This window comes from Populus trichocarpa, chromosome 2 (assembly GCF_000002775.5).
Source record: "Populus trichocarpa isolate Nisqually-1 chromosome 2, P.trichocarpa_v4.1, whole genome shotgun sequence".
NCBI lineage: Eukaryota > Viridiplantae > Streptophyta > Magnoliopsida > Malpighiales > Salicaceae > Populus > Populus trichocarpa.
In genome coordinates, this window is record NC_037286.2 from 9,745,964 (window position 1) to 9,772,387 (window position 26,424).

The following is a 26,424-nucleotide window of genomic DNA, read 5'->3' on the forward strand; positions in this document are numbered from 1 at the left end:
ATCTTTTGGGTTTTTTTCTTCCTCCCTTCCCCAACATTATGTGGTCCGATTTCTCTTATCCTATCGCATTCAATCCCCTTCTTCTTCTTTTTCATCACTAAACCTGGTCACATCAAAGCTTTAGTACTAATTTTTCCTTCTCTCTCAACTAATTTGGAGGTTCTTTCTTTTCCCTTCCCCACTTCGAAAAGATTCCAAGGACAATCCAGCCAAAGTGACCAACCACCTTCCTAACTCTTCTTTTTAATTCCTACACCTCCCTCTATATGTATCTTATAGTTTGTCAGTAGCTCAAAGCCCCAAACTCACCATCACCCTTTATTTTTCCTGAATTTTATAGCATATGCTATAGTAAGTCCAACGATGCCACCAGTACATTCTAGCCCATACTTCCAAATGGACAATCAAGCCATATTATCATTGCACCGGCACACAGCAGGCGAGAAACGATCAAAATCTAGTAGCAGTGGGCTTCTTAAAATGTTCAAGCTCTTCCCCATGTTAACCTCAGGCTGCAAGATGGTTGCACTATTAGGCAGACCTCGTAAAGCTTTACTCAAGGACAATGCCACAACAGGTACCATTTTTGGTTATCGTAAAGGTAGAGTTAGTCTAGCCATACAGGAAGATCCTCATTGTGTGCCGAGGTTTGTTATAGAGCTACCGATGCACTCAAGTCTATTTCACAAAGAAATGGCATCGGATATAGTAAGAATCGCTCTAGAGAGCGAGACCAAGACACATAAAAAGAAACTATTGGAGGAGTTTGTTTGGGCTGTGTATTGTAATGGAAGAAAGGTTGGGTACTCTATTAGGAGGAAGCAAATGTCTGGTGATGAGCTTCATGTTATGCAACTTCTGAGAGGTGTTTCTATGGGTGCTGGTGTGCTTCCTTGCCCAAATAATGTGAAGGAATCAGCTGATGGGGAATTGACATACATAAGAGCCAGATTTGAGAGAGTGGTTGGATCTAAAGACTCTGAAGCTTTGTACATGATTAATCCTGATGGTGCAGCAGGACCAGAATTGAGTATTTTCTTTGTAAGGGCTCGTTAGAGAATTCGTTTGTGTGACATTCTAGGTGTTGTTTGTAAACTTAATTTTTCTAATCATAAGCACCATAAAAATATCCTATTGACCTCTTTTCCTGTTCTATGCCAAGAGCACACATGTTGTGGTCATGCAGTTTGATGGAGTTGAAAATCTAGAAGAAAAGTAATCACTCTGCCTGGAAATTTTTATATCTTGTCGGCATGCCTGCAGAGCCAATTTCACAGGCTCTCTGTTACTAGTGAATGTACTGATACAACATGCCATGATTAAATTTCTACCTTGCAAGTCTTAGAATTTGCCAGAACATAATGATGTATCCGAGTTATAGGTCTATCAAAAAAGGACCCACTTGATTCTATATAACATGACAAGACATCCGAAGTGCTTTCCACCCGGAGGTAGTGAGACCCAAGGAAGAGAATGGGTGCCTCTTCTCGGCCGGTCGGAGAAAACCAGTACAGGGGTCGAGTTGGACATCCTAGGTCAACTCAACCTACCCCCAACAACCACAAGGATAAATCGTATCAGTATTAAATGCATGCATGATTTTAGAGCACATAGAGTTGGTCTTGTCAAGTGGATGATGCCTTCGAGCATAGCATTTCACCTCAACAATGATCCACCAACCTTTAGAAGTCTAAATGATGATCTCTAATAATATGATGCAAGTAAATGGACCCTTTTTGCACTCGTCTCAATGCAAGTTGTGATGTTCAATCGTTATATAAACAGTTATGAACTCATAGGTAAGAGATTCCAAATCTTTGCAATATTTCTTCGACCTCCTCCTTCACATATAAGCTCTCTACAACTCAAAGCACAACCACATTTAGCTTCGTCCTCATACAAACTTAATCATTGGAGGGTCTCTCAATTCTTCAAAAAAGACTTGTTTTGCAGGCATGCCAGTTCTTCAGACATCTTTTTCAGCAAAGGAATCTCCATATTAACTATGATGCGGAAGCTTACTCTCATCTATCTGAAATCCATAACCTCATCAAGTAAAGCCTTGTAGACTTGTGGCAGTAGCTCATTCAATAGAGAGATTAAATTATCAGAAACATTCCAAAGCTATTCAGTTAGCTAGCTTGACAGAAAAAAGAAACAGAGAGAGAGAGAGAGACCAGAAAGGTGACTTTTCAGTTTTTACTCTTGGGATTTCAACATGAAAACTTTTCAATAACTTATGAAATAAGACTTTATGTCAAAACATAAATCTTCTTACTGCCATGCATATCTTTGAGGAAAGGTTATCCTTTTCAGACTGACAGGTTTTTGTGCTGAAGTAATCTTCAATCAAATATTCGTATCAGTAGAATTTAAAGAATGCCCCTTTCATGTTTTGAGCTACAAAAGACTCCCTCATCTAGTTAAATCTTTTTGGCAATGAGTGGTGGTGAGAAGAAATATATAGTCACTCCTATGGAAAGTCGAGTTAACTACAAATGTACAAGATTCTACAGGGAGTACGAGCCAACTAATAGTAAGTGCAGTGTTCATTTTTAAGAAAATCAAACTAGCAGAAACTTGGCAATATCGAGCGCCTCTCCTCTTAAACAAGTTCTCACCTCGGCTAGCCGAGCAGGAAGACAGTCAAATGAAGAGGTTGCAGCAGATAATTAGTTGCCCTTTATTCATTGAAAAACTTGCCCTTCTATCATTCTCACTTGCAGTACTTCCGAGGCCCATTTTCTCCATATGGAGCTTCTGTGAGCAACAAAAACCTAATAGGCGTGAGACTACTACACCTGCTTCGGTTTTCATGCACAATCGGCCCAAACCAGCTTTAGTAGATTTTCGGCATTCCCTATTATTTGTAACGCTTCCATGATTTACCTATAGAGTAGAAATTCTAGATTGACCCACGGTTTTTCTTTCGTTTTTGTTCAAAAAAAACATACGGACTCTATGTTTTTACCCTCAAGGGTGAGTATTATTCCACGGAGAAGACTGGGCCGCCGGCATTATCTGTTAAAAAATGAGATTGACTTAAAATATATCTTTGTCAGGCCAATGTCTTTCATGGGATGGGTTAAATCTCTAAGAGGCATCCGTTAAAGATGGTGATCAAAATGGATTAATCACGGGCTTGCGGCTCAAATTAGTTGGTGCCAGATGAAAAGGGCCCGAATTAAGTCACCGACGAGCCCAATTATAAATGTTCCAGACTTCCAGTTGTACCGCACCTTATCCAACCATGCAAACGAATGGACCTACCAGACCCCACCAGAACAAAATCCAACCATGCAGACGCCTTCCTTCCTTAATCTTCTTTTCTTGTTCAGGTAAAAATAATACACAAAGCGCCAACAATTTTACGATGATAGGAAATAATTCGTAATATTTTACTAGTTATTCTTTCAATTTCATTAAAAAAAAAATTTAATAAAAAGAGACCAGAAAACTTGTAAAGATATTCTTTTCGTTTTTTACAAGTAATGGATTTTTTTTCTTTTTATATTTGTTTTATTTTAAATGAATCCTAAAAATCAATTAATATGATATCCCTAGTTATTTTTCATGATGATCATCAAAATTTATAGCGACAACATGAAAATACAATAAAACAACCCTTTTCTTACATTATAATCAAATAAAATTAAAAGAATTCATAACTGGGATACAGAATTATTAAACAATGTTCACTTATATTAACATATTGAAAAGATAAATTTTATTGTGATCGGGAATAACTAGTTGCATTCAATTAATTATTCTTAGCCTCACTTTAAAGAAAAAAAAATAGATAAACAGGAGAGAAAAATCCCAAGTGGATATTTTTATTCTAAGTTTGGTATTGCGGTAGCTTTTGTGATTGTGGTTTAAAAAAAATTGTTTTATAAAAAGTACTTTTGGTTGAGGTTGGTTTGGTTACTGAGAAAAATAAATAAAACAATGTGTTTGGTATTGTGGTAGCTTTTGTGATTGTGGTTTAAAAAAAATTGTTTTATAAAAAGTACTTTTGGTTGAGGTTGGTTTGGTATTTATATATATTTGGTTAAAATTATGATTGAAATTGAGGTTAAACAAAAAGTAATTTAATATGTTTGGTTAGAGATGCTTTTCAAATTGAGTTTATAATAACTAAAAAATATATATATTAATATTGATGATTTTTAATTGAAATGTTATAGATTTAACTACTGCTATTACATCTTGAAATAAATAATACTTTATATAAAATATTTTTTATTATTCAAATTAAACTATCTATAATTCTATCACATACAAAATTCGTTCGACAAGGACTACAATTTTCATGGTTTTTTGAGCGTGCAACAAAATCAGGTAAAATATCATCAGGAACAAAATTGGAATTACTATCAAATTCTGCAAATATTATGTCATCATGCGATCTCCTTCTAATTTATGCAATGTCATTAAATAATGTTAAACACTATTTTTTTTAATAAAACATAATTAAAAATATAAAAAATTGGATTTATTTTTTCTGGATCGGACCCGATCTAATACATTTAAGTTCGGACCGGACCCGGTCCGATCATGAATAGTGAATACTATTCACGGGACATGCAGAGTGAATTTCACTCTGCACGTCCCGCTACAGTAGTTGAGAAGCAACTTGGAGTAGCTTTTTTTTATCTGTGTTTTCAATAAAAATTTAACTAGGATCCACAAACAGTAAATAATTATTTATATATTACTAAACATGTATTTTCCATGATTTATTTCAAATACAAAAGCAACCCCATAAACAAACATAATAATGAGTCATAAGTTTCATATTCTCTTTTCTTTTTAAGTAAGAGCACATGGATGACAACCTCATCAGTCATTTCCTCATAATATTTATCATTCTATTCAATGTTTAACTCATGCGAATGGATAACGACTAAATTATCGGCCCTCGGTTGGTTTTTTTTTTCCAGTGTAAAAAATATTTCTAGATGGCAGTTAACATGTTTTTTAGTAGAGTCTTTTTTAAGATATATGAGGTTGACTTCATCTTGTTAATATATTTGGAAGTGTGATTGTGATTGTTTTTAAAGTGTTTTTTTATTTATAATATATTAAAATAATATTTTTTTATTTTTTTAAAATCATTTGTAAGATCACTGTATCAAAACAATACAAAACATAAAAAAATTAAATTTTAACAAAAAAATTGAATTTTTTAGAAATACGGGTTAAGCCGTATTTCCAAACGCTCTCTTGAACTAGCTTGACTTTCTCATCTTCTTCTCCATTTGGTTCTACATAGATCAAGGTCTATTTAAAAATATAATTAAGATTATTTTTTAAAGAATATTTTTTGTTTGAATATATATAAAACTATTTTTTTAAAAATTTTTAAAATTATTTTTTGCACATCAAAACGATTTAAAAATAAAAAAAAAAAGTAATTTTGTTTTTTAAGGAAAGCGGATTCAACCATAACCTCAAATGTGTCACAAATAAAATTAAATTAAAATGGTTCATATTTAATCGCCGGAAGGGGGCAGGGCAAATATTGACGAAGCAAACAACAAGGAAGATCAACAAACTATAGCCAACGACAATAGCTGACCAGTTCAAGAAAAGCACCAACTACCCAATCCAACGTGGTCATGGGAATAAAAAATTTAAAAAAAAAACCAATGACGGTGCTAAACCGACCAAGAAATGGATTGGAGGGGAACATGTTGGACACCGCTGCCGTCAACAAATCAAGTGGCTCAGTTTTTTTCCTGATCAGATTGAAAATATGTCTTAACAAAAAGTAAAAGCAGTCCACTTGCTAGTAGACAATTATAGAAGTGAAGCGTCCGTCCGTCCGTCCTTGTTTTGTGATTTGCTGCTTGAAAACTATGGAAAGCAGTCGGTGAATGGGTATGATGCCAGCTGGACTTATCAACTGCCCAACTGACTTCTCCGTGAAGTTACATCACAGGTCCACTATAAGACTCCAAAATCCATTAAATATTGCCACGTCGGCGGCTATGATGCCGTCATGATGGTGATTCGTTTTATATTTCGGGGGTGGTAACGTAGTTTTCGAGCAAAATATTTTTGTGTTTTAAAAATATTTATAAAAAAATTATTTTTTATTTTAAATTAATTTTTTATATTTTTAGATGATTTTATTTGTTAATATTAAAAATGATTTTTTAAAATAAAAAAATATTATTTTAATATATTCCTAAATAAAATACACTTAAAAAAAAAAAAACTAAACTTCGTCATCCTCTATTCATCATCGCAGAGCGCGTAGTCTACCATCTCTACTCCCTGTATCCTCATCGATTTTTTTTTAAACAACTTGCAAACTTTCCTTAACATTGTAGAAGCAAAAATAGGTGGGGAGATAAAATAATGGAGAACAAAATGACGAATGGGAAGACAAAAATTCGCAACAAAGTAGATTACTATTATGCCCTTGTATTTTTTATTAACGCCACATTTAAAAGGGTCAAACTGATATTTTAATGAATGGTCTGCTCTCTCCCTCTCTCCAGATTGAAGAGATTGGTTTGTGGGGGGAATGGTGGAAAATTAAAACTAAATTAAAAAAAAAAACATTTTGTGAAATCATTGTTCACACATACACCGTGAATAATAGTAACGCCATATTTTCTTTGTCGCTAAAGTTCTTTTTGCTATTCAATTTTATCCTTTTAAATTTGTTGAATTAAAATATACTTGTTAGTTTGCTTCAATTAACTTTGGGTAGGGTTCTCGTTATTTCAATGGATAAAAAAAGGAGGCTTGGTTAATGAAAAAATCAAATAAAATTTTATTAATTTTAAAAATAAGCAATTAGAACCAAATTTGAACAATGGACAAATATTTTCCCTTCTTTCTTGAAAGAATAGAGATTTAATTGCATGGGCAAGAAAAATATCAACCCTATGTTTTTGATCACTTATTTTTTTTTTAATTTGATCATTTAACATTTAATTTATATGAAATCAAATGATTTATTATTAATAACTCGTTTTAAGTTATTAACATAATCATATTAATTATTTTTTAATTATCAATATAGCCATTTAAAAAACTCAATTTGCATGAATAATTTTGAACTGACTCTTTCTTTTTTTTAAAGAAAATATCTGCTTGAAAATTAATTTTCTACCTTTATCGTCATGTTTAGTTGTATTAAAAAAATATTTAATAGTTCAGGACGTTGGAGTCATTGTATGATAAGCCTGATGGCATGCATTAATTTAGAGAATTCGTTTAATCAAGCACCTAAAATATTTTTAAAAATTCTACTGTAAAAAAACCAGACTAAAAACATGTTATTTTTCAATTTACTTTTCGTGATGAAATATAAAAAAATAGTTCTTAGTTTATTTTTCAAGTACAACTAAATATATAAAAAAATCCATTTTCTTGAAATCCATTTTTCATAGAATTTATTTATTTATTAAAAAAAAACAACTTTTCAACTAACAAATGGACCTTAATTACTTTTCATATTTTTCCTGCCCTTCTTCTTTACTGAAAAAGCATATTGAAAATAATCTGAGAATCTCAACCTATTTCCTAGAACAGTTTTGGGTTTGAAAATTAGGTTTGCCATCGATCTAAGTTTCTATTCCATTGTCAACGAACGTGGATAATCCCCACTTTCCCTTTGGATTGAAAGCCTAACAACACATCAAAACATATAGGGATTGAAAGTTCAAACCTCACATGGCCTACAGTATTCAATCACGAAAATGAAAAATAGGCCGAGGAGGGGATGCCATTGGTGGATTTTCTGAGAGAAGGAAAAGCCTAAAGGCTCGAGATCAAGGGATCCACAGTTTTTCAAAGAGATGGTTTCCGAGGAAGTTGTTTGGTGTAAAGGTGCTTGTTTGAATAAGTGGGTACTGGATGATAGTTTCGAGGCTAAGTTCTCTAGGTTCTTTTTTTTAATCACGTTTATTTTCCCGAGGAAGGTAGATCCAAACATTTAATAAATCCCTCTCGACCTTTAGATTTTTTGTAATGACATGCTACAAATTCAATTTAGCACAAGAGGAATATTAAGGTTTTCATTAGGATATTTTTTTTTCATAATTGATGTTTCGACTTTAATTTTTATTGTTTGAGCATTGTTCATCAATGAATAACATTATAATAAGTACTTCGATGGATGTAGCTTGAGAATTTATTAGTTTATCTATTAAGAGATGACATGGAATCTAAAACCTCAAAGGAATACCAGGATTGATATCACTTGTACATCATGTCACTTGTATCTGTTTGTTTTTGCGGTGAGAAGATGTTTTTGAAAATTTTAAATATTTTTATTTTAAATTATTTTTAGATTGTTTTGATGTATTGTTATTGGAAATAAATCTTAAAAAATAAAAAAAATATATTATTTTTATATATTTTCAAGTAAAAAATATTTTTAAAAGTCACAACAATTCCAAACATTACCTAAACCCAATAAACACAACTTTGATTTTATAGCTGCATATCTTAAAAGGAAAACGTTTTTTATATATCAAATTTGATTATCATTCTTTTGATTGCTTCTTATTTTATTTGAAATATTTTATGAAATTATTATTATTATTATTTTAATTTCATCATCTTTTAATTTTTTTATTTGTTAGATTTGATTTCTATTATTTCTATTATTATTTATTTTATTTGAGATAATTTATAAAATTAGATTTTTTTCAATTTCATTCTCATTCAATTTTTTAACTTGTAAGATTTGTTTCTTATTATTTTAATAAACTAAAAAAAAATAAAAAATTAATAAGCTATTTTTAGCTCATTTTCCATAACATAACCGAACACTTAAAAATATTTTTCAATTTATTTTTTATAATACCATCAAATATTCACTCTACAGTAAAACCACTTTCCAAAACAGGAGATATCTTGAACTTTTTTAACAACCTATGTAACCAACCATCACAACATGACGACTGTATATCTTTAAAAAGTCAATATATTCGATCTTCAGTTCACATTGTGAAAAAGAAAACACCAACAATCGACATATTTTCAACACGATCGATTTGGTGTTTTATATATATATATATATAACTATGATGGAAAAGAAAACACTAACAATAGAAAGGCACGGGGGAAGAGCGAATAATGTGGCTGTGAGTGAGATACACGATGAAGAAAAAGGGAAGAGTGGAGTTAGTAGCTTTTGTTGAATAAAACAACAAAGTCAAAGGGATTCAACTGGAATCACGTGAGATTCGTACAGGCTGGTTGTGGGACCTTCCTACGTGGAAGTCATCTCTTTAAAAAAAAAACCTCTATAATTTATGAGTCCTTGGTTGTAAGTTGTAACAGTAGCTCTTTCTGAGCGGTTCTCTTGATGTTACGGATTCGTACTCTGAGAGCGTGTTTGCTTGGGTTTGTGTTTAAAAAATATTTATAATTTTTTTTATAATTTTAGATTTTTCAGTATATTAATATTAAAAATAAATTTTTTTAAAAAATAAAATATTATTTTAATATATGTATAAATAAAAAAAATAGCTGTCGTCATTACAATCCCTATTTTATCAGCTGTAAATGAAGCCAACTAGTCAAAAAGGTTTCGGCCCCATTTTCCGTTTGAAAACGTTTGTGTTGTGTTAAACAGCTCTGTCCTTCCTGTCATGTTCTAAACGCCTGCCTCTCTCTCTCTCTCTTAAATAATGCTTGTAAAGGAAAGGCATTGTGACTGTGAAAAACTGTCGAGTACGAGGCTGATTTTCTTAATTTTCCTTTTCTACACCGATAAAATATTGCCTTGTCTCGCCCGAATCCCAAAACTGCCCCTCTAACTTCACCCTGGACTTATTTCGATTGGTGATTCTTACGTTTGAGAGTAAGTCCTGGATATAGTTATTGAAAGCTTTGGCATGGTGCGTGCTTACTACATTCACTCAAGATTACTAAATATTGTGGATGTAGTTCAAGTATGAGTTTAAAAACCACTTGATTATTTTACTTTAGATATTCTTTTTAATTTTAATATATATATATATATATTGTCTTGTTATTTTTCTAACGTTTATTTTGCAATTATAAAACTGTTTGAAATTGCGTTTCAAATAATATTTTATAAAAATTTAATTTTCTTAGTTAAAATTAATTTTTAATATTTTTAAATTGTTTTTATATACTATATCAAAAATAGTTTTTTAAAAAATAAAAAAATATATTATTTTAATATATTTTAAAATAAAAAATATTTTAAAAACTAATACTATCCGAAATCCACAACAATCTCCTGCAAAAATTATAATCGTGTGCTATTAGCCTTATTTTCCCTATTGACACCTGACAAATCCTTTGGAAGCCCAAAATGGTCAAATGACAGAGGGCAGACTACCCAGGATCGGACCTGCAACAAAATTGGGTCCAAGAATGGAATTCTTGAAAACGAAATAACAAAGTAACGTGCGCGACCGAGGGAACGCGCTTGTTCCCGTCTAGACTCCCATCAACATTACAAAGGCCAGTTTCCTGGAAGAACCCTCTCTACCTATTTCTATTAAAAAAGGAAGCTAGCCCATTGGGCACCAGACCAAGTTCAGTCATCTCTCTCTCTCTCTCGCTCTCTCTCTCCATTCCACCTTCTTTCCCACTCCATATAAAAAAAACCCTGTACTCCCGTAACTCAATAAATGCCCTTATCCAACTCTCAAAACCAAGCCCTTAACCCAAACTCTCTCCTCTTCTTTGAAGCTCACTCTTTGTGATTTTAATTAGTATGGAAACAATGAACATGTGCTCTACTTCTTCTTCAGATTCTTCCGCTTCGGAGTCTTCTTTCAATGACAATAAAACACCAAGAAGTACCGATAAATCTGCCAGAATTAAAGGTCCATGGAGTTCAGAGGAAGACATGATTTTGACTGGGCTTGTTGAGCGACATGGACCAAAAAACTGGTCCTTGATAAGCCGTTACATAAAGGGTAGGTCTGGGAAATCATGCAGGCTCAGGTGGTGCAATCAGTTAAGCCCAAATGTGGAGCACCGTCCATTCTCTCCAGCTGAAGATGAAGCAATCCTGGTTGCTCATGCCAGATATGGTAACCGATGGGCCACCATTGCCAGGTTGCTTCCGGGTCGTACTGATAATGCGGTCAAGAACCACTGGAATTCCACGTTGAAGAGAAGGGCAAGACAACGCCAAAGTCAAATGAATTTGGAAGGCAACTTTGATAGTAATTATGGCAACAATTACGAATGCATTGATATTAATATGACACCAGGATCTATGGCAGATGGCATGGTGAGAGAGGAGGAGGATGCGTTGACAGCGTTGACTCTTGCGCCGCCGGGGATTGGTGGTGCAGTTTGTGGTAGCAATGGTGGAATGGTGGTGGAGAGGACGGCGGAGAGTTTGCCGGCTGGATTTTGGGATGTGATGAGGGATGTTATTGCAAGGGAAGTAAGGGAGTATGTGAGTTCTACACTATAAATGTGAGAGTCCTTCAGGGTTTCATTGATTAGGTGTAAATTAATTAGAGAAGAGGTGAAACAATGCCTGGTGTTGTTATTTTGGTTGATTTACTCAACCATTAAGATTTTATCACTATGGGTTTTTCCATGTAAAACTCTTGGATTAGATTACCTTCATAGATCTTCTGTCTGACAAATCTTGGAATAAAATTTTTGAGAATAAATCTTGTGCGAAGGAGAGATCTTAAAAGAACCTTCCTTAATTGCCCATGTCAGCGTGTATACTGTCTATGGAGCTATTTTTTCCATCGTATATACAGAGAGAAATAGAGGCAGAATTATGAGTTCTCATTTTAGAACAAGAACGAGAGGATCCGATCAAGAATGATAAAATTTTGAGAATCTTAACAATCTCAACATAAGGATCTGAGGAGTTGATATGGCAGAGGGATTTAATTAAGGATACTTTTTTTCAAATAAAAAATTAGAGGAGCTTGAATGCTAAAAACTTAGTGAAAATCTTTTGAGCAGCACACTGACCCACTCCGTTCTCCGGTCATTATCGATGATTTTTTTAGGTTGCTGGTTTCGTCAATTTTTTTTTTTTTAATGATATCATAGTCTCATTATTGAATTTTTGATATGTATCCAAGATTTCATTATTTTTTTTAATTTTCTTTTTTTATTCCCGCTCTTCTCCTTGAAATTTATATCTGTTCATCTTAATTATTTGTATAAAATATAGCACTTCCTAACTATGATTTTTTTTTTTAAAAAAATCATAATTCCCAAAAAAAGGCAATTTCCAGCTGAAAATTTTATCAAACTATGCTTTTATTTATAAAAATATTGTTTGTGCTAGTTTTCCATTTTTTTTAAAAAAAATGTACTAATTTTAAAAAAAAAAACATTCTTGTTTGCATATAAAGTTTTTATTTATTTGATTAAACACAACTAGAAACCGAATTGCAATGATAAAACTCTATTGTTTAGAAGGGACTGAAACTCAGAATCGCAATGAACTAGTTTAGAGGACATTTGTAACTGCGTTTGAGATGGTTTGAGACGTGTTTTTTTAATTTTTATTATTATTATAATATATTGATTTTAAAAATTATTTTTAAACAATTAAAAAAAACTATTTTAATACATTTTCAAATAAAAAAAAACTATTTTAAAAACAACAATAAACATACTCCAAAAAAACTATAAGTGTCAGCCTCAGACGTTATTCGCTTTTGCTGATATTAAGAGAACGTTTGGTATTGTGTTTGTACCTGCGTTTCGTCCAAATTTGAATTTTTTTTTTTTGCTAAAATTGAGTGCGGTTTGTACCTTTTGGATCGTTTTGATGTGCTGATGTCAAAAATGATTTTTAAAAAATAAAAAAACATCATTGACATGTATTTCGGCACGAAAAGCTATTTGAAAAGCACCCGCAACCACACTATCAAACACGCTCTAAGCGTTAATGCTTTCTTGCTGGCAGATACATATATATACACAATTGCACATTCAGCGTAGCCCTAGTTCATCACGAGAAATTCAAAATTGGAGAACAAATACATTAAAATTATACTATTTGCTCAGTGGAAGATCATTTCATCACCCTTGATTATCACTGAAGGAGAATTAATTCTTCCTGAAAAACTTGATAATTAAGGTAGATTTGGCTGATATATGCCGAGTAAGTAGTGTTGATCATGAAACTTGACAAGCAGCTGGCCAGATCATCATTAATGGTCGCCACCATCTTGTTTACTATATATCGCAAGACATCGATCAAGAAGCTCTGCTAAACCAAGTATCAAATTTATCGATTGTGGCATGCTCGTTTATTCTTTTATCTGATCAAGAAATATAATTAGTGCTCCAAATTGAAAGAAAATTACTCTCAAGGCTCAAGATCGAAGAGAATATTAGTAACAGTGCTGCTGCTTAGACATGGCATGACGAAAACGGGAGCATTGCTTTCATCCAAGTGTGAAATATTCACAGGGTTGCTGTCCCACTTTATAGCAGCGACACTTTTGGATTTTTATATTTGATCAGGGCTGCAAAGGCATGCATGTTCTAAATGTGCAAAATACTAAACGACACTCCATAATCGATGCATGGTCCTTGGTCACACACATCCCCTTCCTAAGACCACTCGATTTGTCTTTCTCCTGGAGCCCAGTCCTGGCCCTCCTTTTTGGAGTCTGAATTATTAATTTGTAACTATACATTGAATATGTACGTACTGGGGTCAAAAGAATGTTTCAGGACTACCAGAAAATACCAAAACACCGACAAAATATTTCTTCAGTTTTTAAAGCCTGATTTTGTTAGAAATACAGTTAAAGATGATATAGCAGACAAAAAAAATTGTTAGAAAATGTATCCCAGGTGATTTAATGGATTTACGAATAAAATTATCACGTCAAGCAAAACAATTTACCGGCAATAATTCTCTCGGTGAATCCATTATAAAATAACAAATTTATATTATTAATTTAAAAAATATTATTAAATACAATTTATCTATCTAGGTAACAAAAATTGAAAGAGAAGAAAGAGATGAATCTTCATCGTAACTAGGAGGGCAATGAGATGAAGCACAAGTACCAATGAGAGATGCCAACATCTACTTGATAACATTCAATTTTTCCATTAGTTGGGTCATCTTAGCACCAAGTTGGGTCGTCTCAGCTTGAACATATTCTTGTATGATTGCTTGGATGGTCAGTGATTGTTGGACCATGAGGCCCCAACAATCAAGACACTATGACCTGCTCGCACATCCTCGATCGTGGTTTTTGAGAAATTATAAACCTGATTTCTATTAGATCCACCTGTAAATCCAACCTCCAACCACAAATCTAGATTAAGTTCTGAATAGGTCGAAAAATCATCTCTGTATCTCTTATGCAATTAGGAATTATATGTTTCCTGAAGAAAAAAAAAATCAGCAAATATAAAAAAGAATAATAATATAGAAAAATGTTTGAATCCAACGTGAACTTCTGGGTTTGGCTCTCCACGAGCTGCTACACAATAGCTTACAAAAAGAAGCTACTGTTAGTTAAACATTTTCATATAATATAACAATTTAAAAAAAATTATCATATAAAACAAAATTTTACTATCCGTTTTGCATGTGAAACAAATGGAATAGATCCACTGGTTATGGAACCATGAATCTCCTTGGTCCAATTCTTTGAAGTGGACTGCGACAACCTCAAGAAATGCTTTGACATCACGTGCTGAAGATAAGCATTCTAGATAACCTCTAAGATGTGCAGAGGTTTGAAATCACTAGTCAATTCCTTTCTCACATACCCTACGACTTATAATATACAACTCATAATTAATATCAAAATAATCCAGATAACCTCTAAGATATGCAAAGGTTTAAAATTTAGTTTTTTTATTCAACTCAAGTATAGTGAATTAACCTCTTCAAACGATGTTAGTCCTACATGTATAAAATCGATAAGTCATCTAGCACTGGATCCACAACCAAATGGTTCTATCTGTCAGCACCGCTAGAAGCAAATGAACCTTTTCAAGTCTGAACCATGTCTGTTGTCAACCCCTTTTTTTTAACAAAATAATTGGTTTTCCTACCCGAACCCTATTTTTCAAGCCATTTTTTTCCCCAAAAAAATAAATAACACCCTTATAATATATATAAAAAAACTAATTTATCAGGCTAAAAAACTCAAAAAATGATCCAAGAATACAAAATCAATCCGGGTAATAATTTTTTTTCTCGGCTTCAATATCTTTTTTGAGGCAATATTGAGGTTTAAGAACCACCATCAAACTTTTATTGTCGAATGAAACTCGTTAACACCAAAATAGATCTTTTTTATGCCCTAAATCGATGGAAACCAATGACTTTATCTCTTTTCTCCGACATCTAGCGGCTTTCTATCTCCTCTCTCAAACTCAAGGACTAAAAAATAAGGAAAATAATTTTTTGGATCAAAATTGAGTTTTTGAAAATTATAGGGACTGTGAAGATTGAAGAGAAAAAGTAGAAGGATACAAATGAATTTTTGAATCAAAATTGGTGATGGAATTTCTCAATAGTTTACACTGTGGTCACGTATGTTTTAATTTGTCCTAAACTTAACAAATGATACCTCAATTTAGACATAGAAGAACACAATAAAAAAAATTGAGGAGGAGAAAATTTACTCCAATAAATGTCCGAGACGTTTCAGTGCGTGTGAGCGTGTGTATGTCACAAACGACCAATCTAGAATCCATTTACGAAGAAACCCGATCTTATTAGAAATTCTTCCTCGTGCAAAAGTGAAAACATGAATAAGGTATCAAAATAATAATAATTCTTAATATTAAGTTACCTTTTCTCGAATGCCATTTACGCGCGCTAATAGAATGGCCTTAGGAGGGAGCCGACCCCATTGGAGAATAGAGCTGGGCAATACAACCCTAGAAACTTGTATCTTGCTAAGATTATTATAAAACCCAACGTGGCCTGGCCATTCAAACCAGTGATGTATGATCAAATTAAACAGATCAAATTTGATGGACCTTATAAATTAATTCTTAATTTGATATACCAAATCTAGATCCAATTTGATTTCAATACTTCGAATTGATATATACTCATCCAAAAGTAATTTAGATCTTATTCCAACCTGAGTGTTATAACTATGCTCGGTAATTGCTCCTGTGAAGAACAGTGAGGAACAAAATGGATCTGATTGCACCTCGTTCGCCACCACCAGTGCGATTGCAAGTTAAATTATTAACAGAACGCTTTCCCTTTCAGCATGTGTACGAGACTGGCCATTCTAGGATATGTCTGGGAACCCTCCATATGCTAGATCGATAACCCTATCTGCATTTTGATCGAAGGCCATGATGCCAAACACAACCTTAACAACCCATCCACCATATTCTCTCTGAGTACCCGTTTGTCACATCGACAAGACACAATTTGACTCAAAACTGACTAGTTCATCCACCACATTGAAACCTGCAATCTTTGCGTGTAGGTGAGTTGTGCATGTATATTTCACCAGTTTTTACACGGGGTGTCCAAAACAGACACCACTGGCTGAAGTTATCCACAGAAAATCATATTAGAAATTACATCGCATAGGGGTACCAGCACAGTAAATTTCACCTTGTGTTATGAGGATCCATTCCTTGGTCAGATTGAAAGTCCATAGTTATAAAGCTCGCAAAAAAAAATGTTTTTCAAGATTTTAAAAAAAGTAACGATGTCATTTTGAAAAAAAATCAAAACTATGTTTTTTACTTGATTGACCTGTCAAGTTGACCAGATTTAATCCGTCAATCCGATTCAATATGAGATATGAGTCGGGTTTATTAACAGTGATCACAGGTACAAAGAATCATATAGACAAAGGACTAGTTAAAATATACTAAAAGATGATTACCCAGGTTGAATCTACTTATCATTACAATTTTTGCATTTCACAACTTCTGTGACAAGATACAAGTAGCTTGAGATGCCAAAAAAGCAAGCATGGGCTAACTTAAAAATATTGTTGGAGTTCATGAGCCCATCATCAGGCACACCAAGAAAAGACACATGCTTTGAAAAGAGTACATGATTCAATACGGCATGTATATGCTCAGAAGGCTTATATGAGGTTTCTTAAAATGTCTTTCGTATATACGAACTCCTAGGTCGATCATTATGTTGTATCTGGAATTTGTATACACAATCTTAAACCCTAACCTCGTGTTTTGAATGTGGAAGAGGAGATTCTATGCTTGGGTACAGAATGATATGCTTGGGTCAATAAATCATATAACTACAATAATAGCAGTCAATCCCAGAATGCCACTGTAGGTAAGACAACAGGTACACAAACACATGGCAAAAAGGTCCCCGGACTCGCAGGATTATGCTGCCTGGCCCCTACAACACAACTAAGGAGCAGAACTAGCAAGGAAGTCGCTTCACATCCAGGAAAAATTAGTGGTACAAGAAACAAACGTTTACCTTCTTAGCTGTTCTTGAACCATGTTCCAGGCCTCGGTACGAGTATCCGTGTAACAAACTTCCTTAGCCCATACATTCTGCATGGGATGCGGGGCCATCTCCATTTGCATAAGGTGCTCCTTTTCCAACTGATTAACAGCATTCATCTCCATCGCACTGGCTGTAACAGTCTGTCAATAGCAAAAAGATGTGATAGTGTTAGGGGAGCTCAAACCAAAAAATTTTAGAATCTTGCTCATATGACAATGTTAAGCCTTTTTTTTCTATATCCTATGAAACTATTGGAAAACTCCATATTTCAGGTTACTTTTGCCGTATCTCATGGAAATATTGGAGAACTCAATATTTCAGGTTACTGGACAGCGATTAGATTGACAAAGAACTCAACCAAAATTATTTAGTTCTGGATGATTCACTGTCCTGAACTCGAGATACAAATTATTTCTTGTACTTTGGTGGTTTAATTTCTCCATGAATTCATTTCAGATAGACTATAAACTTACCCAAAATGTTCCAAAGCAAGCATGGAAGATTATGAATTTCAGAAGGTTGTCATCTGAGCTGCTGAGGTCACCATCTGAACTGACAGAAACATTAAGATCTTGATATGAAGAATCTACCATTGACCCATGGTTTTTCACGACAATCCTGTGATGCTTCTTTAACATCTTTTCAAGATGATACATAGTGGTTTTCCAGGAACTCTTGGTAATCCCTACCCACTTTAATGTGCAGCCACTGCTTTCAAAAGCTCTCATCGGAAGTTCTTCATGCAGCCTTAACAAAGTTGCTGCTCTTTCAGCATTAGCCCAGCAATAACATGATGATGATCCATCATCTATACATGCAAAGAGAGGATAATATGATTGCATAGGAATTAGAAAGAAAAATGTCCAATGAAAAGACGAAAGACAGCTTGTAAATGATATCCTTTTGTATTCCATTGTGCATCTTTCACAAGTGCCTCAATATACACGCAGGGGCCTGTCTAATTCATGATAAATTAAAGCCCGACTACATATAATTTAATAAACCATTTAGCCATCACATAGTTTTACAATTAACAATAGCTTTAATTCAGTAATGCAAAAGGTGCTGCATAACAAGGCACATTGTGGATCCATTTAGTATGTGCTCTATTTTCTTGTATCACAATAAAGAACTCCCAATTGAGGTTTGATTAAAGCTGTTTACAACACTGCAAACACAAATACAATGTTTTGACTTTTCAAGGTAGAGAGATGGCACAAGTTGTCCGTGCAGATAGTGAGAGAGAAAAGTGATTAATACCATATAGTCATGATATAAATGCTTTATAAAGATGAGAAATAACTTACCCAGCACAAAAGAAGCAAGTGGAATGTCAAGAAAATGTTGCATGGAGTGAACTTTTGATGCCAAATATTTTCTGTTCTCCAGAACCAGGACATGAACAGCAACAACCTATCATAAACATGAGCAAATAAATCATGGTTACAAGTATTTCACACAATTAATGTTCACTTCTTCCTATCTGGCAATAACAAATTACAAAGGAAGGATGCAATTGAGAGAAGAACAGATAAATTCATGAATCTAACAAAAATTACCCTGCAATAGAACTTCACAGGCTTGCTCTCTGCGCGTTGATTCAATTCTGAAATCATAACAAACGAAACTTTGTCCGAAGAGGCAGCTGATGATCTGTATAACCACAAATCAGAAGAATTTTCCTGGGACGCTTCATTTGCAACCCTTATGGAATTGATCACTATAAATGAAGCAGGAGTCAGCATCAATCTATTTGTTCCCCTGAAAAACCAAGAAACAACAATTGATAATATGCTAACTTCTTACTAAACCATAAAGGATTGGTTTAGGAGCAGGTTTCACAAAGAGGCTTAACATGAAGGGGAGACACGGTTCATAAATAACATGATTAAAGGGAAGAGCAAAGGACACTGAAGGATAGATCAGCCACTATGCAAACAACAGATCATACATGTCAAGTATCACAATAGCACAATTTTAAACCTAACAAAGTGAGTATGAACACAAATTGGTGTATGCATTACCATTATTACTCATGCAAGATCTGAAACTAATAACAATATACACATAGCCAAGAACTCTAATAAATACAGCTTTCAACAAAACTCCCTGACTGTAGATTGTAAAAATAGATATCTCAGGAACCCTATATTGCTCCATACCACACTATACTGTAAAAAATGAGCCAATAATGTCATTTTGGACACTGAGCAAAGCAATTATTCCCAGCCCCCAAACTAGGGCCCAGTTTGCAATCATACCTCTCTTTTCAAACCAGTAACTGCAGATGCTACTCTTTTACAGTTTTACACAATGCAGTGAAACTTTCCCCTGCCATCAACTTTAGATGCAATATCCAGTGCTTATCTGCACTTATTTTCTTATCACAGCACTTAAAATCTTAATCTTGTCGGTTTTTGACACAGAAGGATATGGAATGAAAATAGATACTCAAAAGGACTTTGAAGAAAATACCTTTTTACAACTACCTCTAAAGCAAAATTGTATAACAACCTCTTCCGATACCTGGAAGGTCTTTTTTTTTTTTTTTTTTTGTAAAGCTATTATAACATCCTCTGATATACAAAGTTCAAGAAGCACTAGTTCAAAGTTGAGAGCTGATGAGATCCATATTCCAAAAATTAAAAAAGAAATGTTACAATAGTATTGCAATAACATCCGTGTGAAGTACTATAATATAGACCAATATAATTCAAGCATTACAGCTCATGACTTTTTTGGATTCCATACCTCAATTTAAGAACTCGATGAAATGTGGCATTTACACCAGCTCCAAATCCAACAGCATATGCATGTTTGCTCAAAGAACCAAAAATTCTCACCTATTAAATGAATCCATCATTAATAAAAAAATCTCTAATAGAAAGAAAAAATAATACTGCAAGATGAAGCAGTTATATATAAATAAAAAATAAAAGTGGAGAATTAAATCAGAATACACAACTTCCAGGTTACGGAGACAGTCTGAAAGGAAATTACCATTTGCTTGTCTACTAAAACATGAACACAACAACTGCTTGGAATCCCCTGAAAGCATCCCATATGAGGAATGTCACTCACGGTTTCACAGCTTGAATGAGCATTGGCCAAATTGGAGTTTAAAAAATGAAAGGCGACAACATTGCCAAGCACAGATATTAAATTTCCTTCAGGAAAAACACAACAGGAATTGGAAGATGCGAAGGGCGTACTAGATGCAGACATTTTGGTCATAAAGTGAGGAGATCCATTGAAAGCCTCTTCTGGCATCACAACTGGCATGAAGCCTTCTTTCATTTTGTTAAGCTTCAGTACCAAAAGATGCATTACATCAGCAGAGAGATGAAGCTGGACATCTGAGCATTCTGGAGAGTTTCCAGTAGACCTCCTGAGAAGTAGCTCAACTTGATTTTTCATCAGAACCTCTTCATTGCTTAGAGAAGAATCACCAGGAAGAGCATCATCTAATGATTTATCATTTGTAACATCATCAGATGAGAATGAAAGGCTCCACAGACATATTCTGGAAGAGACGCAAATTTTACCACCACCAGTATTGTTGTAGTCCTTAAGACAGCAAAAAGATTCTTCTTTACGGTGCTTTATTACATAGTAACCCCCAATCTGAAGCATCTGCAATTTAGATGAAAGTCAATGTAAGTTGTCCTACATGGTAAGTAAAATAGCAAAACTATTTTATCATCCCTGCACTGGATGAATACCAAAACTCTGAGAATTGAGGGAAATGAAGAAAACTGAGGGGATCTGACACACCTGATACCTGAATAAACTGTCAGAACTGAACTCCAGCAATATCTTCCTGCCACTTGGTTTATAATCAGCACCAATCTTTACCTTGCAATTTGTGCAGCACAACTTCCCTGAACTAACCAAGTTGTGACTGTTGGCATTTCTAGCAATGGCCAAACATGGAATTTCAGGACAGCTCAGTTCTCCACATTTCCACTTAGTTGATTCCCTAAGAGAACCAGAGCAAGCGCTCAGCTCACTGCCAACATAGCTCTGATCATCAACCAAAACTGAAACAAAATCCTGGCTGGGCATGCAATCCATCTTACACTTCTTATTGGGTAAATATTCTTCGTTGTTTTCGCCAATGTAATGTCTCAAGGGTTTGTTCAGCCAAATCCTTGAAATCTCACCAGAATGTGCAATTGGATCCATGCCTGCAATAGACAGGTCCCAAGGCAGGGCAACGGCCTCAACAAACACATTGGCCCTGTTTGGTATCACTGGATCACCTTGTAACTGTGGACATGAATGTAGAAAGATCAGAATTCTGTAACTGAACAAAGCAATATAGTTATTAAACATGCAAACAGAAACTCTTTTTTCTTTTTTACTTAACTTCTTGGACTCATGCAGTGGCTGAAGGGAAAATTACTTGGAGCACGTTTTATAAGCCTTGATAAAACTCTATTTGGCATATGCAAGCGTACCTGATGTAGCAAAGGATATTTGTGTGAGATCCAAATCAAGTGAAATCTTCCACTTTGAAGTTCCTGAAGATCTTCATTAAAGGGCACAGAAGGATAAAAGCAAAGATTTTTGCAGGTTGCACGGCTTAAGTGAAAATAGGAATAGATTGCCAAGTTCATCTCTGTTGCCCGTGGCACATAATGAAAGATATGGCTGCATGAGAGAGACTCATTGTTGAGCAACCCCAAATGATCCACAACTTTAGGCATGCCTTCCATAATGAGACTATAGTCAACAACCTGTAAAATGAAGCCAAAACAAAGTGACTAAAGATACTTGAAAAATCTATTTGAAAGATGAGTGCATATAATCTATAAACTTCAAATACATTAAGCGGACAAGATGATGGGAAAAGGTTTTGGAATCATCATTAGCTACACCTCATAGATGTTGTTGGTCTTCCAAGTGGATGGAAGGTCGGGTACCAGAACATCGATGCTTCCAGTCGCATCAACTAACTGCAACCTTCCAGAAGATGGAGAGATCTGGAGGATCAGTAAAAATATTTATAAAATCAAAAGGAGCTTATAACTTCATCCATATCATCTTGACAAAATTAGAAAAGATGGAGAAGAGCCCAAAAAGTGCAAGGGACAGCATCTAAACAAACAATGATGCACCTATAAACAAGCACACATACACACTCATACTGCATATATAATTTAAAAACAAAAACTAAAAAACAAATACAAGAAGCTCATTTTGTGCACTCATCCACTTATTAAGATAACTTATTTTCTGTATAAATCTAATTGGCAGTTGTGGACAGCAGTGTTTTACTAGTCAATCTATATCAAAGACCACTTTTGCAAATCCATCATCAAAGTTAAGTTTAACCCTTTGTTTTCTCTAAACAAGCCTTTTGAACCTAGGTTTAGAATTGCAAAAATATCCAGCACCCATGCTACAATTTATCATGATTTGCTGGTTCTACCCTCACAATTATTATAAGTACCCTTTTTAGAATATTGAAATAATAAAATAAACATAATATTGCCTAATCTTAAGTACATTCTTCTCCTATTTCTTACCAATCACCCATGCATCCTCTTCTTCATCAATAACCTGAACAATTACGCTACAGATGTCCACTCGTGCCTCAGTTACATGTTTATCCATTAATATGTTAATTCAGTGGGGAAAAAATGCCGTCCATGCTTGCTTCTGCATGTCAAAGCTGAATATTTGACCAGAATAGCAAAAACAGTTGCACTAATAAAGTCTACTACATGCTCTACATTGAAGTTACATCTCTAACCTTCAGACTTCCAAGCAAAAGAATGCCTATATCTTCGCTCGAAAAATTCCTCCTCAATGGCAAACAATAAGATGTCCTTTCATGTGACAGTAAGTTAAAGCGAGATTTTTCCTGTGAAGTATGACAGTCCTTTGATACTGTCCTCATCCACATGTTATCACAATGACTGAGCAAAATAGAGATAGGTGCCACCTGAAAAAAGTAGAAGGAAAATGAACCTTTTGCTTTCATATGACCATATTGGCTAAAAAATAATATCACCACTCCATACAGTCAGATCAAATCAGCCCTCGGATGAACTGATGCAAGCTGTTGCAAAGATGTTTTGAATGGGGCTCAAAACTAAAAGCTTACCAATTTCAGGTTACCATGATATGGCTCACTACCACAGCCACATGATTCATGCCTGCATAATTCTGTCAGTACTCCAAGCTGCCAAATTAAAAGGAAAAAAACACTCATTACAAGGTAACACACACACATATGTATGTATGCATGCAACTATGCATGCATGTATGTATAACAAAAAAGACCGGTATCAGTTTCATCTAACTGTGGATTTACCAATTTACCCGAGCTCGAAAAATTGATTCAGGTAAATGTGATCTAGCAAACATCTGAGCTAGCCCTTCCTTCTGATAACACCTTGCACCCATCCACGTCAAGTTAGCATATGATATCAAGGCTTATAAGCATGGATGTGAAAAGGAATCCACAGGCACAGGAAACTCCAACCAGTTCTTTGACAGAAGCAAAACCTAGAGAGAGTAAATTACATGTTTTGATCCCAGAATCTCCTTTTCAGATAAAATCCCAGCAAACTTCTTCCGAAAGCATGAAATAACAAGCAGTGTCCTGAAACTCAGCCATCATATGTAAAGTAAATCAATTAAAAATTTAATGCATTCCAATCATCTTGTAAAATATTGAATTTCCCAGGACCATGCTCAGATTCCATACCATAGTCTGGCAGAAAATGTCAAGGACTCAATGAACTTCCCCAGCTGACTCTGTGACTGGGCCACCATATGGCATCTGCAGCATACAATTGAATCGGTAACATACATGTGGGCCTGGTTACAATGTTCTAAAGAAGTTACTACATGTTTTCCTACCACTCAGCGAGACAAAATTTCAAAATATCAGGGCACATGCCAAAATTAATACAGAATCAGTTTGGGTCCATTATCAGAAATGGTACCGCTCAATTTCCATGAGAAGTAAGCATAAGCCCACAATAATCGTTAAGAGAAGTTCAAGAGACATAATTTAGTAGCCCATACCCAGTTTCCATTGGGGAGAACGATTCCACAGTAATGCTAGTTTTGAAGCAAGCCCCAAGTACGAGCATTTTTGTCCAAGAAAATTTTGGATTCACAAAATGGACATTCCTCGCTGTTATCTAAAACAAAAACTAATGGTGAGAAAAAAATCGGGTTGCCACTCTCATAAGTTAAAGTGATCAAACTTTAATTGTACTAGTTGAATTATTTTAGATATAAAAAAAGGTAGAAAGTTTAGTTCACTTACAATCGCACCCTCTCTAAGACTATGTGGTGCCGTAACTAGCTGATCCGTTAATAAAAGCCACACTTCCTTGTCCAATTCAACAACCATCCCTTGCATATACACACCTCTAACAACTCCGGTATAAACACCACATTCCCCATTCCCTCGGATAACATTTCTCGAGAGCGGTGGCCATTTCTTCAACACTTTTGGCAATTGCAAAACAGAATATTCAGTAGTCACAAACATCAATTGAGACTCCTCTTTTCCTATAAAAACTAACTTCTTTTTCAGCCCAGATAGCATAATCACAATCCCTACAAGCTTCGTAATCACAGGATGCCAACACCACGAAGCACCACAAAAATACACAAAGGAAGGTTTTGTAAAAGAATGAGAATCGTTTCCTTGATCTACGCTATGCGAAAACTTAATTGATTCTGGAGAATTACATGTTTTACACTGACAAACCATAATTCGCGCAACAAACCCTCGAAGATTTTGTGATTTACCATCACCAATTGAACAAGGAACAATAAAAACAGGACTTATCGATTCAATTGGACCGTTAACGCTATAACGTGCCTTGGATTGATCTTCTTCATTAGAAGGCGAGCCTGAAACTAATGGAAATAAATCTAAGGAACTCGAACTGCGAGATATTACACTACTGGTTGAATCTACAAAACTCCATTTGATAATCTCTAAGAAGCCGCCGCCACAGAATTGTCTCAAAGGAATGAAATTCCAAGCGAGAACTCGAATCTTCTTCCCGATTATATTGACACGGAAATCGAGAATATCACAGCAGATTGTGGATGAATCATCGGAGAATCGAAAGCAATTCCTGATTGGACATTTTAGGGTTTCGGTTGGGAGAGTTAAGGTTCCGAGTAAGATCACTGAGTGGTTCAAGGGAGTAAGAATTTTAGGGTTAGGGTTTGTGGAAGGTGGTGGTGATTGAGATTGGGGTTTTTGGTTTGTTGAGTTGAGTTTGGATTTGAGGGAAGATGTAGCGGTGAGTGGCTGAGCACGGAGAACTAGCTCTTTGACTGTGAGTACTGCAGCTGTTTCTTCCATGAATTTGCAATCGATTGATGAGTCAGGTGGAGTGAAGCTTAGCTGAGTGTGAGAGCGAGAATGGGAATGTGAAGGACAGAGCGGGAACCAGAAGATATTTTAAAAGGCTTTTCTTTTGCTGTCTGCTGAGAAGGGGCCAGCAATGGGTTTGACTTTATGGGCTGTTGATATTGCTTTTGCTCACACCGTTTGGGCTCGTGAAAGAAGATACGTTTATGGCCCTGCAGATTTATTTAAGAATTTAAGCTGTTTATCCCTTGTTTTTGTTCTTGTGATTCTAACTTACTTTCCAAAAAAATTTAACCTAATAAAATATTAAATTTTTTATGTTTTTTTTATAATTTTTATGTAATGGTATTAAAAATAAAATAAATATTATTTATTTATTTTAATATATTTTCAATTAAAAAATAATCTACACCGCATTACCAGTCACATATTTAGTATGTGTTTGGTATTGTGATGGGTGTCACATGTGTTCATCTAGGCTCCCTCTCTGTTTAGGTGTTACTTATGTTCCAAACGAACACCCAATTTAATGTGTGGGACCTTTTATATTTTCTTCTTCTTTCCCCTTCTCCTTTTCGTTCTTAGTACTAACCTTGCAAAAAAATAAAAGTTGCAAATCATTTTGTTATTT

At 34.5% G+C, this 26,424-nt stretch overlaps 3 protein-coding genes across 11 annotated transcripts; 2 read left to right on the plus strand and 1 right to left on the minus strand.

Annotated features, from left to right (window-relative positions):
- Positions 1-73: 73 nt before the first annotated feature.
- LOC7483749 (protein MIZU-KUSSEI 1) lies at positions 74-1,142 on the plus strand. Its single transcript, XM_002301163.4, has one exon. It carries the CDS (start codon positions 364-366, stop codon positions 1,054-1,056), a length of 693 nt encoding a protein of 230 aa, XP_002301199.2. The 5' UTR covers positions 74-363; the 3' UTR covers positions 1,057-1,142.
- A 9,372-nt stretch (positions 1,143-10,514) lies between these two features.
- Positions 10,515-11,650, plus strand: LOC7462900 (transcription factor MYB73). The gene has a single exon (XM_002301165.4). It carries the CDS (start codon positions 10,721-10,723, stop codon positions 11,432-11,434), a length of 714 nt encoding a protein of 237 aa, XP_002301201.1. The 5' UTR covers positions 10,515-10,720; the 3' UTR covers positions 11,435-11,650.
- A 5,143-nt stretch (positions 11,651-16,793) lies between these two features.
- On the minus strand, positions 16,794-25,893 carry LOC7462901 (CST complex subunit CTC1). Of its 9 annotated transcripts, XM_024595631.2 has the most exons (16): positions 24,726-25,883; positions 24,479-24,597; positions 24,156-24,230; positions 23,972-24,050; positions 23,768-23,830; positions 23,550-23,627; positions 23,196-23,387; positions 22,318-22,422; positions 21,898-22,176; positions 21,212-21,706; positions 20,438-21,070; positions 20,189-20,280; positions 18,997-19,198; positions 18,745-18,850; positions 17,911-18,245; positions 16,794-17,577 (listed from the first exon to the last, which is right to left on the minus strand). In XM_024595631.2, the coding sequence occupies exons 1-16, from the start codon at positions 25,782-25,784 to the stop codon at positions 17,404-17,406; spliced, it is 4,086 nt and encodes a 1,361-aa protein (XP_024451399.2). In that variant the 5' UTR covers positions 25,785-25,883; the 3' UTR covers positions 16,794-17,403. The 9 variants fall into 9 exon arrangements, 5 of the variants coding, with proteins under 5 accessions (XP_024451399.2, XP_024451400.2, XP_024451403.2 ...); XM_024595632.2 differs by lacking the exon at positions 23,768-23,830; XM_024595635.2 differs by lacking the exons at positions 16,794-17,577; positions 17,911-18,245; positions 18,745-18,850 and having other exon boundaries at positions 19,050-19,198; positions 20,438-20,485; positions 20,650-21,070; positions 24,726-25,889.
- Between the last annotated feature and the right edge of the window lie 531 nt (positions 25,894-26,424).